General features: G+C 39.9%; 1 protein-coding gene across 2 annotated transcripts in view; it reads right to left on the minus strand.

The window, feature by feature from the left end:
• LOC139621246 (cytoplasmic protein NCK2-like) overlaps positions 1–15,271 on the minus strand; it is a 34,987-nt gene that overhangs the window by 8,073 nt on the left and 11,643 nt on the right. For both annotated transcript variants that reach the window (XM_071477549.1, XM_071477553.1), the window contains one exon: positions 2,056–2,297. In XM_071477549.1, coding sequence (XP_071333650.1) covers positions 2,056–2,281 — 226 coding nt within the window. In that variant the 5' untranslated portion in view covers positions 2,282–2,297. The remainder of the gene's footprint in view (positions 1–2,055; positions 2,298–15,271) is intronic.

Consider the following 15,271-nt stretch of genomic DNA (forward strand, 5'->3'; position numbering starts at 1 on the left):
TGAGGGTGACAGTGGCAGGCTGTGCCATGCTGGCCCATATAAAGCTGCAGTTTCCCTGAGGGCTGGTGTCCACAGAGCCGAGAGGAATCAGTGTATCAGGCCTTTCTGACCAGACTCCCATGATCTCTTTCAACCCACACCCCCACCTCTAAATATGGCTGCTTTTCTATTTTTATTATGATTTCATATATTGATCATTCTTTCTTGCTAAATGTTTCTATTTTCTTCTCCTCTTTCCACAAACCAGACTAAAAGTTACTACTCAATCTAAAACTGTCAAAACAGATTCATCTCTGCACCGCTCTGCCTCCCGCTCTTTGTCTGCTATAAGAAAGTGGAGCAAGCTCATCATTTTTTGATTAATTCCTCCACTCTTGACTTGAGCTGTATACCAACACTTCCCAGTTTAGCACAAATCTATAACGGGCATCATCTCATTTTGTCGAGGCTGCTTTCTGGCCATCACATCTGTAGTGTCTGTGACTGCAGGAAGGCAGGAGCTCTGAGGATGATTAGACGCTTCAACAGTCCCAATAATTGCGTGCCCTCATCTCAAAATCCAAAAAGTAAAAAATGAATTAGATTACATGTAATTTGAAAGTCTAATATCAGTTAGAAACTAATGAGTTCTTTTGTCTTCCTGTCAGTCATAATCAATTAAACCAATGCCATTATGCTCGAGTTACATGACAGGATTTGTATTTTTTTTTTTGTCATCAATTATTTATTCCATACATAAATAAAAAAGTAACAACGCAAAATTAGTTGTTAGTGGAGGGACGAAACATATGCAAAGTAGATCAAGTGTGCTAACATATCGAGGGCCCTCCCAGCTGCATCCACAAGCAGGGAGTGAGAAACAACATTACAGTAATAATAACATCAAAAAGAAAAAAAAAAAAAAAGAAAACCCCCATTATCCATTCCTCATAACCCCTCATAACTAAGGTTATTAGTAAGTCAATTCAAGATGTTTTATGTAATTAAATTGTAACACAAATGTAAATACGTACACTTATATGTTTGCATATATCTGTATGCCTGCAGGATTTGTAGTTGAAGGCTCAGAGGCAACATTTAACTCATGACAGCTGAACCAACGAGTGCACTGGTAAATATCAAAACATATCAAAATACCAACAGAGAACATAATTGTGTTGGTAAAAGGTTAAAGCTGCTGCTCACTGTCATGTGGGAGAGCTTGTGTGTCACACTCTCACACTACACCACTGCAAGCTCTGTCCTTAAGCACAAAGTTACTGTAGGTATCTAAACTACACTACAACACTTTTACCTCCACTAAACAGTTATTAGTAGTTATCTGTTTTTTTATTTATTTATTTTATTTTTAAACATGGTAGTCCATTTTTAAATATGCATCAAATATGTATTCTGTGTTTCCCCGAAATCACATACAGATCCTGTTTTACTAGTCCATTGTGACTGATGACAAAAACAAAAAGCCCTGACACAGAGACAGGAGAGTTGTCTTTTCTGTACTTCAGCAAAATGAAGGAGGACACCTGGTGCATATGAAAGCTATCTCTTTGATGTAGTGTTTAAATTTTTATAGATCCGAATCATTTTTACAGCTGTCCATAAAATAACTGTAAGCCGCCTCTATTTTTGAGGAGCTTATCGATAGCCTGTTTTGTGATTTTGTCTTGCCCAATTTGAGAGGGGTATAAATACTTCTCCCGCTATATCCACCAACAGTCCATCTTATATGTAGGTAGCTATGGCTACAGACACGGTCTAATATATTCGAGTCATGACTGGGGTTTGAGAGTTCGTGTGCTGAGAGCTGAGAGCAACGCCATCTCAACAGGATCCCTGGAGTGCACACTGACAGCTCCCAGTGAGGACAGAGTCAGACTAACACACAAACTGAAGACTGTTTTTGACCACATCTTTACATCTTTGCATTACCTCCACCAGGGAGCACAAACTACTGAAAAGGAAATGCAGAGATTTTCCACTTTAACTGAAAGTAATCATTGACAACACGCAGGCGACCTTTCACTTTTAAATAGAGTGAAAGTAAATTCCTCTTACCCAGTGTGTCTTTGATGTTCTTCACCAGCGAGCCTTTCTTCAGGCTGTTCTTGCGCTCGACGTAATTCGATGGCACGTAACCCATTTGGTTGGAGGCGTTGCGAACACGCCACCAGGTCTTTGAGTCGTCTAGGAGGAAGAGACGCTCGTTTTTACGGATGTCAAGTTCCTGGTCCTGCTGGGCCGTGTAGTCCCACTTGGCTACAACAATCACCTCCTCTGTCATCTTTCATGGAGTCCCCCTGTGGAGAAGAAGGGGACTGGAGTCAGCCAAGGAGCTTGACACCTCACAAATTGCCACACAGGCGTACACAGCAGCTTCAGAGTGGTTATTAGTGTCAGAAACAAGTGGAGTGACTTATTCTCATTCAGGGAGCCACTTGTAGACTTTCCCACATGTTCAAAAGACCACCAGGGGGCAGATAGGTTAATTGTGGGTATTTGAAAGGATTAATGATTCACTGATTATTGGGGAAATACTTTGTTTGATTGGGTTAATAACTACATCCATTAGATGAGTCATGTTTTATAAAGATAAAAACCAGGACTGAGGATCTATTGTATTCACAATGGGACAAAATATGCTGATTAGAACACATGAATATAGGTGAGTATATTTATTATTATTTCTAATGTACTGTGAGGTGTCTCTGTGTGTGTGTGTGTGTGTGTGTGTGTGTGTGTGTGTGTGTGTGTGTGTGTGTGTGTGTGTGTGTGTGTAGGGCTCAGTGTTGCTGTGACAAGTGACAAACAAAATAATCCATATCCATTCATGCACACAATTTTTAAACTGCTTCTCCCGGCTCACAGTGGGCATTAGGCAGGATTCACCCTGGACAGGTTATCACAAAGCTACATTACATAACTGAGCCAAATATGGGTTTAAGGTTAGCGGTTATATTTGGTGCCTTGACTGGCACCAACATTGATAATTCCTTGGATGAAGATTATGGCAAAATCTCAAATTGCTGATGACATGATCACCACTGTGAGGTGTAAGAGCACTGTAAGAGGATAGAGCTGGAATAGAGCTGGAAACACAACAAAGCGGACAGGTGTCAGGACAGTAGCAGCACTGTTGCTATAAAACGCAACACTCAGCCTCCAAAAAAGCACATCTGAGAGGGGTTCTGTGGTAGAGAGCAGCACAAACACACAAAATCAATTTGTGTGTTCATTCTGCAATACTTTCTGTCTCTTACGCACAAACGCACATGCACAGACACACACACATATACAAAGCCTTGCCTATTAGTTTTTTAGACAGAGAGTGAGCAATTGCACGCTCTATTTCACCAGGCCTTAGGTGAGGTGATTTGACATGGGTTTGCTGGACCCTCTTAACTGCTGAGAAATTACCTGTATCTGTTGAGGAGACAGCCAATTGGGAAATTGACTATTTGAGAATAGGCATGAAGGGATTGGGAAAGTTTGATAAAATTTAGTTTGTTCCTGTTCTGCAGAAACCTTCCTTGTGATAAAAGGCATCACACGGTATGAGAACCATCCGAGCAATCCAGTTTATATTTAGCTCACTGCCAAGTTAACCATCTGCAGCTGGAAACAAGATCACTGGAATAAATAAAGGAAGATAAAAATGGTGCAGATAAACAAAAAAAAGGCTTTCTGGAGATAAGCGTGAATTCAGAGATACAGAATGAAGAGTCATGTTGTTGAGGCTTTTTATGTGGACAATTGTTCAGCCTCAATAACAAATAAAATGGTCTATTTCATGTCTAATCTCACGCAAGGCTATCAATAGCTATTGTGAGACGCTCCGACGAGTCAAACTAGAGAAGGAGTACTGATAACTGTGTTTGTCACAAAGCATGTGGGTGAATATTTTCATGCACAGTTGGTATATGTGCACAACAATACTATACTGAGTTTTTCAGAGACTATAAGGAATAAAACAACTAGCACACATTTAAGATACAGGGGTGATTGTATATTTCCTTAGTCATGTTGACATTTATATTCTATTCTTTGAGAGGACAGAGCACAGATAAAGAGTAGCCTCAAAAGAGAGTTATGACTCATGGGAAGTGTAGCTGCACAAATTAGGACATATAAAAAGATTCCATTACTGGTGGAAAGACTGATATCGTCCGTGTAGGCCACATTTTATGAAATGCAAATGGCAACACTCAAAAGTGCTGGCTGTTTTCTCAACTGAAGATATTTATTTCCACTTCAATTAGGCCACAACCACAGAGACATTGCAGCCATTACTGGATACATTCTTAGAGTTACAGTCACAAACAAAAGCAGGGTTGTGTGTCACTGGATGAGAGTGTCCAACAGTGACTTTCTATCTCTACCCCCAGCGAAAAAAATTCAAGTACAACAGTTTGCAGAGTCAAGAATTGCACTTGTGAATGTGCCTCTGCTTGCCGTCACTAAAGCTGTCAAACTGCATTTCTTCACAGGCCAGGACAGGGACAGCAGAGGAGGCGGAGGAAGAGGCACTTGCGCAACATCGGGTGAGTTTATGTCAAGTTCACCATAAGTTAGGTTACTCCAATTTCTGGGATGTGACAACTTTTAGAGCGGCATAAGGAGGAAGATAGAGGGGTACGTTTGACATTCAGGGAGAGAGAGAAAAAAAAGAAGAAAAAAAAGGCAGAGCAGCTGTGGAGAATCTCTGGAGAACGCAGGAAATAGAAATGGAAGGACAGATTTATGACAAGATGAGGGATGATGACGTCAACTCTTCCTGGAGACAGGAGGTATGTGAGCGTGCTGTAGCCTTTATCAGCCTCAGGCTACAGCTGCTGGATTAGACCAGGCTACTTCTTTCCTTTCATTTTATTGCATTTATTCTCCCTCGTGGGGATGTGGATGACTGGATGTGAAAATCTGATGAAGCCTGTCGGGAATACGCCCCATGGTATTTGAGATATTGAAATATAAGGCAGCTCAGAAATGCATATTGGCGTTAAGGTCTCAATCACACCTGTAGTGTCGGTTGGACCAACTGGTGATATATATAGTTATCTAATGTTTTAAACTCCCAAATGTCAGTGTCAATATCAGCAAGTCGGATCGCACTGAAACAAACAGCAAATGGCTGCAGATGCCATTTCAACCTGAGCAACAGGTTCAGTGTAAAAGCCACCGCAAAAATCTCACCACACCATAAACCCCTCTACAATCCCTCTACCTTTCCACTTGTGACTTCATGTAAATTGGCTGAATAATGCCTGTTCTCCCATCCTAGCATGAGTACTTTGCCTCCCCTCATCCATGATACCAATTTCTCTGTCTCCTTGGCAACCTTGCCCATTAGGCAGAGTGATGGGGATGCCACTCCAAGTCAAGTTGATCCTCCTCTGTGGGCAATCACGTATGTCAGAGTGGCAGCTACGCTGTTGCTCATTCGGATGCCTGCAAACCGCACTTGACATGCCGATGAAATGCATGAGGCCAGCTTATAGAGAAATGAACGAGAAATTCTTGTTTTAAACTGTTTTGGCTTCCATCAACTGTGAATAAAAACCTTTTATTTTATTTTATGATACACTAGTCTTTTACTCAGGGCTATTATCTCAGTTTCCTTGATATGTTTCATAAACAGACAGGTGGTTTAACAAAAGCTGCTTTTCCTGTGAGAGTGCACACAAATATACACAACAGAAAACAAACACATTGGGGAGAGAGTTGGGTTTAAAGCGGGAAAAGCCTGAGAGCTCATGCTCCTTGTGACCTCCCCATTCCTCTGCTGAGAGAGTTAAAAGAAGAAAGATGAGCGACAGACTGCTGAGCTGGGCTTCTCCAGCACTCCCTTCACTGAGGGGGGAACGCTCAGAGGCTCTTTCAACACTACACAAAGAGAAAGAGAAAGTAAAAGAGGATTATAAAAAAAGGGGGGATGTTTAAAGAAAAAGAAACGTCTGGCAGAGCTTTCTGTGTTTGGCATTCAGGTCAAAGACAGCCAGGATTCAGCCAATGGGAGGACGATTCCACCTCCCCCCTCCACTCCACACTGTTTGCAGTAGTTGCTTCTCACAGGAAGGAGGGCTGCTTTACTCCCTACTGGCAATCAGTGTCTGAAGCATTTGGAGTGAAGTACACAGGCTGCAACATGAGGAAGGCAGAGTCAGTGATATAGCCACTGTGGACAAGGTTCTGTGATCTGAAGAGGCCTAATCTTCACAGAAAGATTTGTCTCTAACAAAAGAAAAACAGCCCAGAGCAGAGTCAGATGCCTTTCACATGCAGTCAATGTTAACAATGTTTTCCACATGTATTGCTGCTGCTGCAACATTTCGCTTTAAGTTACTAACAAAGGCAAAAAAAAAAATCACAGTGACAGCTGTACTGTGCAGCAGGCCAACAACCTCATAATCTGTGTCTTACATATTGTTAAAGATTCATTTTCTGTCTCAGTTTCACACTCAGACACCGAGGATGTGGTGTATGACATCAGCTCATCTGGCTCTCTGTGAGGTTGGTGGTTGTTCTTCTTCAGTTTCAGGGGTGGAAATAGATGCCATTCGAAGGGATGCCATCAAAATGATAAAGACAAAAGAAGCCCAAGACTCAAACCACTCAAGGACAGCTCGACTACAACACTTGGAGTGTTCCTTGCTGTCGTCTCAAAATAGGACTGAGAAGAAAGGCACCCTCAGACCACAAACTCAGCCCAGAGACAGGGCTGCTATCACCACACCATATGACTGCACATTTGAAGACAGAGGAAGCTTCTTTATCAAACTCAACTCTTCCAAGCTTTGATACAAAGCACAGATGGCAAACATGGCCAAGTATAGCGATAATATCCCTACAAAACCCAGCTGTTTTATGGTAATTACAGTCAGTCTGAACACCAGACCTAGATGATAACATATATTAAACATAGTAAATACATAATAATAACATAAGGGCCCAATATTAGTGGTAAATAAATAAAGGTACAGCAGCAAGTAGTATTACACATCCATAAAGTTGGGTGACAAATTAAAACAAAATCAAAGAAGCAGGGGCAAACATATCTTGACTTTTTGCACCTTTTAAAAACCTAAAAAAAAAAAACTGGATCCTAGAATTTGAAAAAAATTGGAGTCTTGGTGACACAATCAGGATTATTTTCTCAGACTTTAAAAAGTTGTCTCCAGAGCTGCAGAATACATTATAAATCGTTCTGTGGTCAATTGATGGAGTGTCCCTTTGTGGTAATCAAAGATTTTCATTCAATAAATGTCTGTTACGTCACCATCACCGAATGAGGTGATTAGTGATTGAGCCTCTGGCTACAGATGAAAGTAATACAATATTTATATATTTACATTATTACAAAGTGGGTGTCTGTGGCACCATTCCTGGAAAAAATGCTGTTTGAAGTGGCTGCTAATGCAAACTGAGCATTTCCTACTGCTGCAGCTTCAAGTTAAAAGCATTTAAGTGGCAAAACCCAAGTTGACTTTTATCATGAAATAGTCGCAGGAAATGCAATGTGCGTGTCAGTGAGCTGACCACATCCCGCTATGATTAATCAAAAATGCATCTACAAGACCATGTACATCTTTTGCGTTTTTTTTTTGACAGTAGATCAGTTGGAAATATTGCAGGAAGTGATGGAACAAGACGGAGCAGCCACAGTGAGCTGTTAGATGAAGAGCTGTAGGCGACAGGCTGCACACCTCCAACATCTCAGCCTGGTAACCAGCTCCTTTCACTCTGCCCTGCTGTTCGCAGACTCATGTCGTGTGCAGCATAAAGTCAGAGTGATGGAAAAAGGCCAATTATTGCGTGACTTCCTCATTAAAACAACAACAGTTTGTTTTGCAGAGTTCTGTACTTGTACAGCTGCCTGCATTTTGACAAAGCTAAACGTTTGACAACTTTGGCTTCTCTTTTATAGAAAAACAAGGTTTTGAAAAAAAAAAAAAGTGCCATTTTGGTATTGGTGGCACAACTCAGGTATTGCAGTGGCAGCAGAATCAAACTATCGAATCAAATGATACCAAGACCTAGTGCTGCGAAACAAACACGAACTTGTGGATGTGTTTCTAAGTTTTGATAATCCATTAATCATTCCACTCGTTTTTCAAGCAAAAAATGCAAAACACACCCCTCCGCCCACATCTTAATCATGGCAATTTACTGCTTTTCTTTGTGATACTAAGTTGAATGTCTTGGACTCTTGGTCAGACAAAACTAGCAATTTGCGTTAAACAGACCACCCAATTAATCAAGAAACTGGTGATGAATACAATGAATATAATCGTTAGTTATAGTCCTACTTAATTTATCAGATTTTGCCAATATGATGAGTATATTATAAGGCATATGGAGAAACGATGGCCTCTGAAGCAGCCTCCAAAGTTGCACTTTCACACAGTTGTAGAGAAAAATGCTTAAAATCTTAACTTGCCTAAATGGATGATGACAGAAATGTGAAGACCCCTTCCTTCCCCCCTAACCTCTCTTTACAGGCAATTTTCACATGTCACTTTCATTTTCTGTCATTACTTCTGCCCTCCTCTCCCGAGTAGAGCCAACATTGTTGAGCAAGTCTCCATGACAACAGTCGCTGGGTGGTCCCATTTTCACTGACAGGGGCGTTCCCTAAGGAATCTGACTTTTATCCCTCCACTCTTCGATTTTCAATATTTCTTTACAAAGGATCAACTTTCATTCGACACAAAGGCGCATGTGGGCTCAGCACCCACAGAGTGGTGCTTTAAACAAAGGTTTTCTTTCTCACCAGTGAAGTCAAAGAGAAAAGGAGAGGACCAGAGAGAGAAAGATAGAGAGCGCTAAATCTCCAAGAGTCTCCTTGGTGTGATGATTACACCATTTTTTTAAAAAAAGTGCTATCAAACATCTTTTATGCATTGCATGTTAATATTACATGATAATATGTATTTAACACCCTATTCTGACAGCAGAACGATGGCACTGCAGTGGGGTATGATTGTGCATCACCGCTGTTATTTAATCCCTGCTTCACACATTATCTGTGCAGACAGATGGTAGGTGTTGATGTTTTTTCAACTGAAGCATCAAACTCAAGTCCCTAATTTGTTAGAGATCACATTATGTGAGTTGCTGTTTTAATTAGTACCTGCTTAATGTAGGCACAGGGGTAGTGCAGCATGTTGATTGGATATTATTCCACCATAATGATTGCACTGAAAGGTGATAAACAACATACAACACTGAATCCCTCCTGCATTGAGTTTTCTCCTTCTCTTCAGCCTTAAATGGCTTAGACTTCAAACTTGTTTTCTCTACTCCTTGATGCCCACTTTACCTCCTCCCACAACAGTGTGATGCTTGTTCACTGCGCACACCTCCCTGCGCTCTAAACACATGATGACATGTCTCTTCTGAGCAGCTCTTTCAAAGTTTTATAACTCAATCCTTTGTAAAACCTCTCTCTGCTGCAAGCCATCACATATTAGCATAGTTTTCCTCCTGTCTTTTTTAACCTTTTTTGCGGCTCTTGTTCATAACTAAAGTGGAAAGGACTGTCTCTATTTTTAACTCTGTATGTGACAGTCTGGTATCCATGTCCCCTGGCAGAACAACAAAGCATGGTAAAGCACAGCAGGGCAAATGTAGTGCGCACAGCTTTGATGTACAATACTGCTTGTTTTTCCTTCAACTGGAGGAGACAGAAAAACCCGAGGTGATGGTGTGTTTGTTTTTTTTTATTTTTTTTTTTTTACACAAAGAGAGAGAGAGAGAGAGAGAGAGAGAGAGAGAGAGAGAGAGAGAGAGAGAGAGAGAGAGAGAGAGAGAGAGAGAGAGAGAGAGAGAGAATAAAGTGTATGAATAACAAGTCACTCTCAGGTCAAACAACAGAGAAATGGCAGTGGCTACAAGCTATTGTATTGTTCTTAAATTGACTGTACTACACTGCGTAAATTGAAATGTATTTTTCTCACCCCTCATCATAAAGCATGTCTACAAGGGCCTTCTCTGTGAGCTTGTTATGAGCTTGCCTTTGTTTTCAATGCCTGAAAAGTGAGGTTTTCAAAACCGTTCTCCTGAGTAGGTAAAAACATCGGCTGTGTGTGTGCGTTAGTGAGGGGCCGAGGAGAAAAATGACAATGAAAGTTTGCTTGGCCTGTCCTTTCTATCCCTCTCTGTTATCACTGATTTTTAATGATCACATAGTTCACATTCTCATGAAGGTGTATTTATGTTGAGCGTGATGGTTTATTCTTGACCTTGGTAAAGTTGTCAACACATGGTCCAACTTCCTTGCTTTCATCCACATATGTCCTTGCTCGTTGAAAGTTGTTCAGTTGTCATCGAGATGGTTTAGTTTGTTATCAGATGACTTAAGGATAGAATTGTAATCATCTGATAACAGGTAGTTGCATATGAAAAAGGCCTTAAGATGTTAAAAGCTTCAGAAACAAGCAAGCTGGACGTAGTGTTGAGATTTTTTTGTTAAAGTGCGCGGATTTTGTGAAACATCTTTGTGATCATAAAATAATGATTTGATTGACGTCTCAAAATAGGAGTCCAGTCCAGATATCTTTACAAAATAAAACATATTTTTTATGCATAAACTGTATTTCAGAATTAGTTGGTGTGGTGTTTGCTCTCTCAAAATATGAAGAGAAACACAACAGTCAGAACAAGCGATGCTCTGTAACATATTGAGCACTATAAGACTAGAGGCGAGAAACATTTCCACACTGCAGTGTATTATTGGCTTGGAAACTTTACTTTATTGAATATGAGCAGCTTGTGGAATCAAATAGACAAAATGCCCCGAGCCAAATATCCCGTGCATTCCAGCTTTTCTCCAGACAGTCGACAAAGTCTATTAGCATTTCAGAGTTAATCTGAGAGGAGCAGTAAGAAGATACACTGGATGTAAATGTGTGGAGGGCTGACAATAAGAGTCAGGCAAGTGAGGAGTAATCAGTCACACTCCAGTAATATCATGATTTTTTTTTTTTGTCAAGTTTCCATGGTAACCTTTATGGACCTAACCTTTTTGTAAAAAAAAAAAAAAAAGGAGGAAAGGAAGAAAGAAATTCATTTAAAAAGATACAAAAGGTGCCAGTCTACAGCTGTCCAAACCACTCCATGATGAATCTGATTACAGCTGTTGTGGTTGTGAAATTCAGTTTTGAAAATGAATGGTCTCAATATAATTTCTTCTTTATTTTGTTTGTTTGTGCAGTGGAGATCGAATTATATGAAATGACATGAAATCAGGAACAGATAATTAGTCACAATATAAATAAACAATGTGCTAATTACGCGTCTTTGCAATGAGAGCCTCGAAGTAGATGAGTATGCTACAGTGATAATGTTAGGACACGACGAGGGCAGAGCTGGGTTTTCAAAATGTCTCTTCGCTCCAGGTATTACCAAAAGGTTGGTATGAAAGGCTTTGTCAGATTTTCTTACACCTTCTACCTCTTATACGTTTTAGCCCTTGACCACATCTAAGTATGAATGGTTTATCTTTTATAGCAGTCGTACAAACTCTACAAAGGTATGCAGCATCCTCACACACTACGCAAGAGGAGAGAAATCAATATCAAATCAATTCACTTCACCTTCACCTGCATGAATTATAAAGCCTCATTACAGGAAGTTAAAAATGATATATTTGTGTCTTATTACTGAGGGAGAGCTGGACAGCTCTGAGAAGTGCTTCTCATTCATTTTTAAACAACTGACTGACTTCAATGAGTAAATGAGTTATCAAGAAGTCAGAAGCTGGTTGGTTCATTATTTTCTCTATGAAAGGTTTCATCGCTTGTTTCAACTAATTGCTGAACAATATCAATGATTTACAGTGCAACGAGCTTCTACAACATTACAGTCCTTTTTGTTAGTAGTAGAAATCATGCTAAACCGCTCCAAGGTCAGACTCACCAACTTGTTAAAACACTCCTACGTGTCGAACTGAGATTATCAGATAACTGTTTTTCTGTTACCTACAGCTTCCTCTTCACTCCTCTGCCAAGCAGAACTAAAAATACATTAACTGTTCTCTGCCCTAAAGAGGATGTCTGTCAAAGCAATGTTGGAACTGCAGACCCAACACTTCAGTAAAGGAGTTTGAATAAAGTCTAATTTCTCTCCAGATGGGAGTGTAAACTCCATGCAACACAATCTAGGCCACATTCTCTTCGACACTTGAACACACAAGAGTAAATCTGTGAGCCAGTTTTGCTTCTCTTCATAAAGTGCTGCACTGTTTACAAGTCCCACCCAGGGATGCAGAGGCAGCATCGTTGGTCTCTTTACTTTTTAACTGTGCAAGCCTCCCCTATCCCAACTGATGGATCCTACATTTCAGTAGACCCTGAATACAAGGACCGTTCATAAGCTATAAAAAGGTGAAACCAATTATGTCTTGTGGTCAATTCATCCAAACAATTGAAATATATATTTTCCTGACTATGTCTTGTCGTATCCAGCCATGCAGAAAGTTTTGGTTCTGTTTTCCCAGGTTTTGAGATTTCTCCTCCATAATACAGTGGAGGTAATGGAATAAAATTTTATTTGTGCTTCTCCCAGCAGTGTCTCTTTCCAGAAACAATGCCCCGGTTACTTTGGATAATCCGCAAACCTCATTGTGGATCTTTTTTTGGGAACGGGTATGTGCATGGATTATAACACAGACTAAAACAGGGAAAACAAAGCATTAGTGGGGAAAAAAAAAAAACTCTGCTTGAGGAGGAGACTTTGGGATTTCACTCTCAAACATCTAACTCTTCAGTTGGAGTAATAATACATATTAACATACGCCTGTGAGGACCCCTGCAAGCAATAAATGTCAGGCAGAGACTGTATCTTAATGAGGTAGCATGGGAGGGAAACTAGACAAGCTGCATCTACAGTGTGCATGAGTGTGATGTGTGCACAATTAGCATCTTCTAGTTAATTCACTGTGTGCTTTATATGTGATGAGTATGCAGGCAGTAGCACCGCTAATGACCCTATGCTGTATGAAGATATAAGCTCACCAGCGTCAGCACAAACTACCTACATGGGGAAATAACTTGTTAAAGAAAATGTTGTACAATGAGTTCATGCGACAACACAGTACGGAAACCGTCCTCCGAAACTCCCTCACCCCCTCCCTTCTTCCCTGTGTAACACAAAGCACTGCTGACTCTATCCCAGCTTGAGCTTAACCATCTCTTTGTACCGTCTGCTCCATCGGTCTCTCTGCTCCTCTCTCAGCTATGGACCTGAATTATTCTCTTTGATCAGATGCTACCTTGAGGCTCTGAGGAGATTACAGACATATGTAGCACGAGCAATGCAGAAAAACTGGTGCAACACAATGCAGACCTGTTGAACGCCTTGAACCGTCCTCAGCTACATGTAGGATGTGGATCATTTACTCACGCCATTTACTTTAAAGTCAAATGTTGAGCGGATAGTCACAATGGATATTTCTGCAGTCGGTGTCACGAACAAGAAAGAGGTTAAAGTGAATTACACAAGCTGTATTGTGTAAATCATTTCCTAATGAAGGTGAAAACTATCCAGATATGCCACAGCCACATATCTTTCTCCTGACTCTAAGGACAAACATCTATTTCATTTGTTCTTTTTCAGGTTCAGCTTTCTCTCACACCTCTAGAGAGCTGTCCTGGAAATATAAATCCACACCATCACATCATCCCTAAAGACTGTACGACTAATGTCAAGTGAGAAAAAGATTACACTGAAGGCCTGAACTGTGAATAAAATGTGTATTGTTTTCTTTTATAAATGTTCTGAAAATAAAATCCCTTTGGTCGAAAAAAAAAAAAATTAGTAACCAACAAAGAGGAAGTTGCATCTTATATTTGCAGTCTTAGTAAGGTGTCCCCCATCTGTACATTTGCCAACTTCAGTTTCACAGAGGAAAGATGGTGAGAAGGATGTGGTAACAAAATATCTAAAAGGTGTAAAAGTGTAAAATTGGTCCTGAAGCAACAGAGTCAAAAACAACTTACAAGAAACATAAATGTGTTAGTTGTTCTCTTGATTAATTGACTGCTTGTTTGAACAGAGATAGAAAAGAGAAAAATGCCCAGTGTAATATAATCACTACCAACAGTCCAAAACACACAGATATTTAGTAGATTTTTTAAAATAATGTAAAAACACAAGGATTCGGCTTTTCTGCAATGTAAAAGTAACCGAAACAATTAATTGATTACCATTATAGTGATTAACATACAATGCAAACTGTGAGGAAAAAATATGTATTAAAAAATATAATCAGCAAAGCAAACTTTTAAACTTTAGCTGGCTAAAAGACACCAGTTGCTGTCTGACTGAGTCTTGTTTTCAGCAAAAGGAAAAGGTGAGACTTTGTCCAATATTTTCAGGGAAGAGAAAACATCTTCTGGAACATTTATCCATGTTGTTTATTTTCCATGAACGGCTGTTATTTTCCATGACTGACTAAAGAAACAATCTAATTTTATCCAGGTTTTCTGAGACACATGGGAACTCTCTCTAAGGAGCATGAGCACAGAGTTGTTACCGGTATCCTGCTTGACTTTCTTGCATATGTTTGTTTGTCTGTGTTACATAAGCTTGCGTTGACGTCAGAGCCGTGAGGAGACCAGAGCGGTATGTTGAAAATGGAATGGCATATGTAAAAGCCATTTCTCTTTTACTTGCATGCATGAGCCACATACGTGTCAGTTCCTGGGAGCCGTGTTTCCACTGCAGCTGACTAAGGCGCTGCATGAAATCGCTGCATGCTTTCACTCATTCACAGTATCAGACCTGGCTTTGTCAAACCTCTGGATAAGACATTGACCTCTGCAATATCACTCTGCTGGTAGAACGAGGAAACAGATAGTTAGTCTAGTCGTGTACAAAGGTAACAAATCTGCCACTGGGAACCTCTAAGCATCACTATTTAAAATGTTATATCTTATTTGATCCATTAAAAAAAAAAAACATACCTGACTATTTTATCGCTGAGCGCAATGACATTCTGAAGTGTCTATTGGATCTCCTGATCTACGTTTTGGCAAGAAAGTGAGTAAGAGTATTTCATAAGATGTTGGACTACTCCTTTAAATTATAGAGTTTAAATTTGTCATATCTTAACCTCAATTTTGGTATTTTTTAAATCAGATTGTCCCCTGCTTTTAATAATTACAATATAAAAACCAATTAAAACCTGAGTAAATAAAGAGCACTAAACATAGGACACTATATTGATGGTTTCATAGTGTGGTTACATTGTCATTTGATACCTTTTATTGTTTAAATA

Source organism: Trachinotus anak, unplaced genomic scaffold (genome assembly GCF_046630095.1).
Source record: "Trachinotus anak isolate AG129_WGS33_773 ecotype Australia unplaced genomic scaffold, CSIRO_AGI_Tana_v1 ptg000001l, whole genome shotgun sequence".
In the NCBI taxonomy this organism is placed as follows: domain Eukaryota; kingdom Metazoa; phylum Chordata; class Actinopteri; order Carangiformes; family Carangidae; genus Trachinotus; species Trachinotus anak.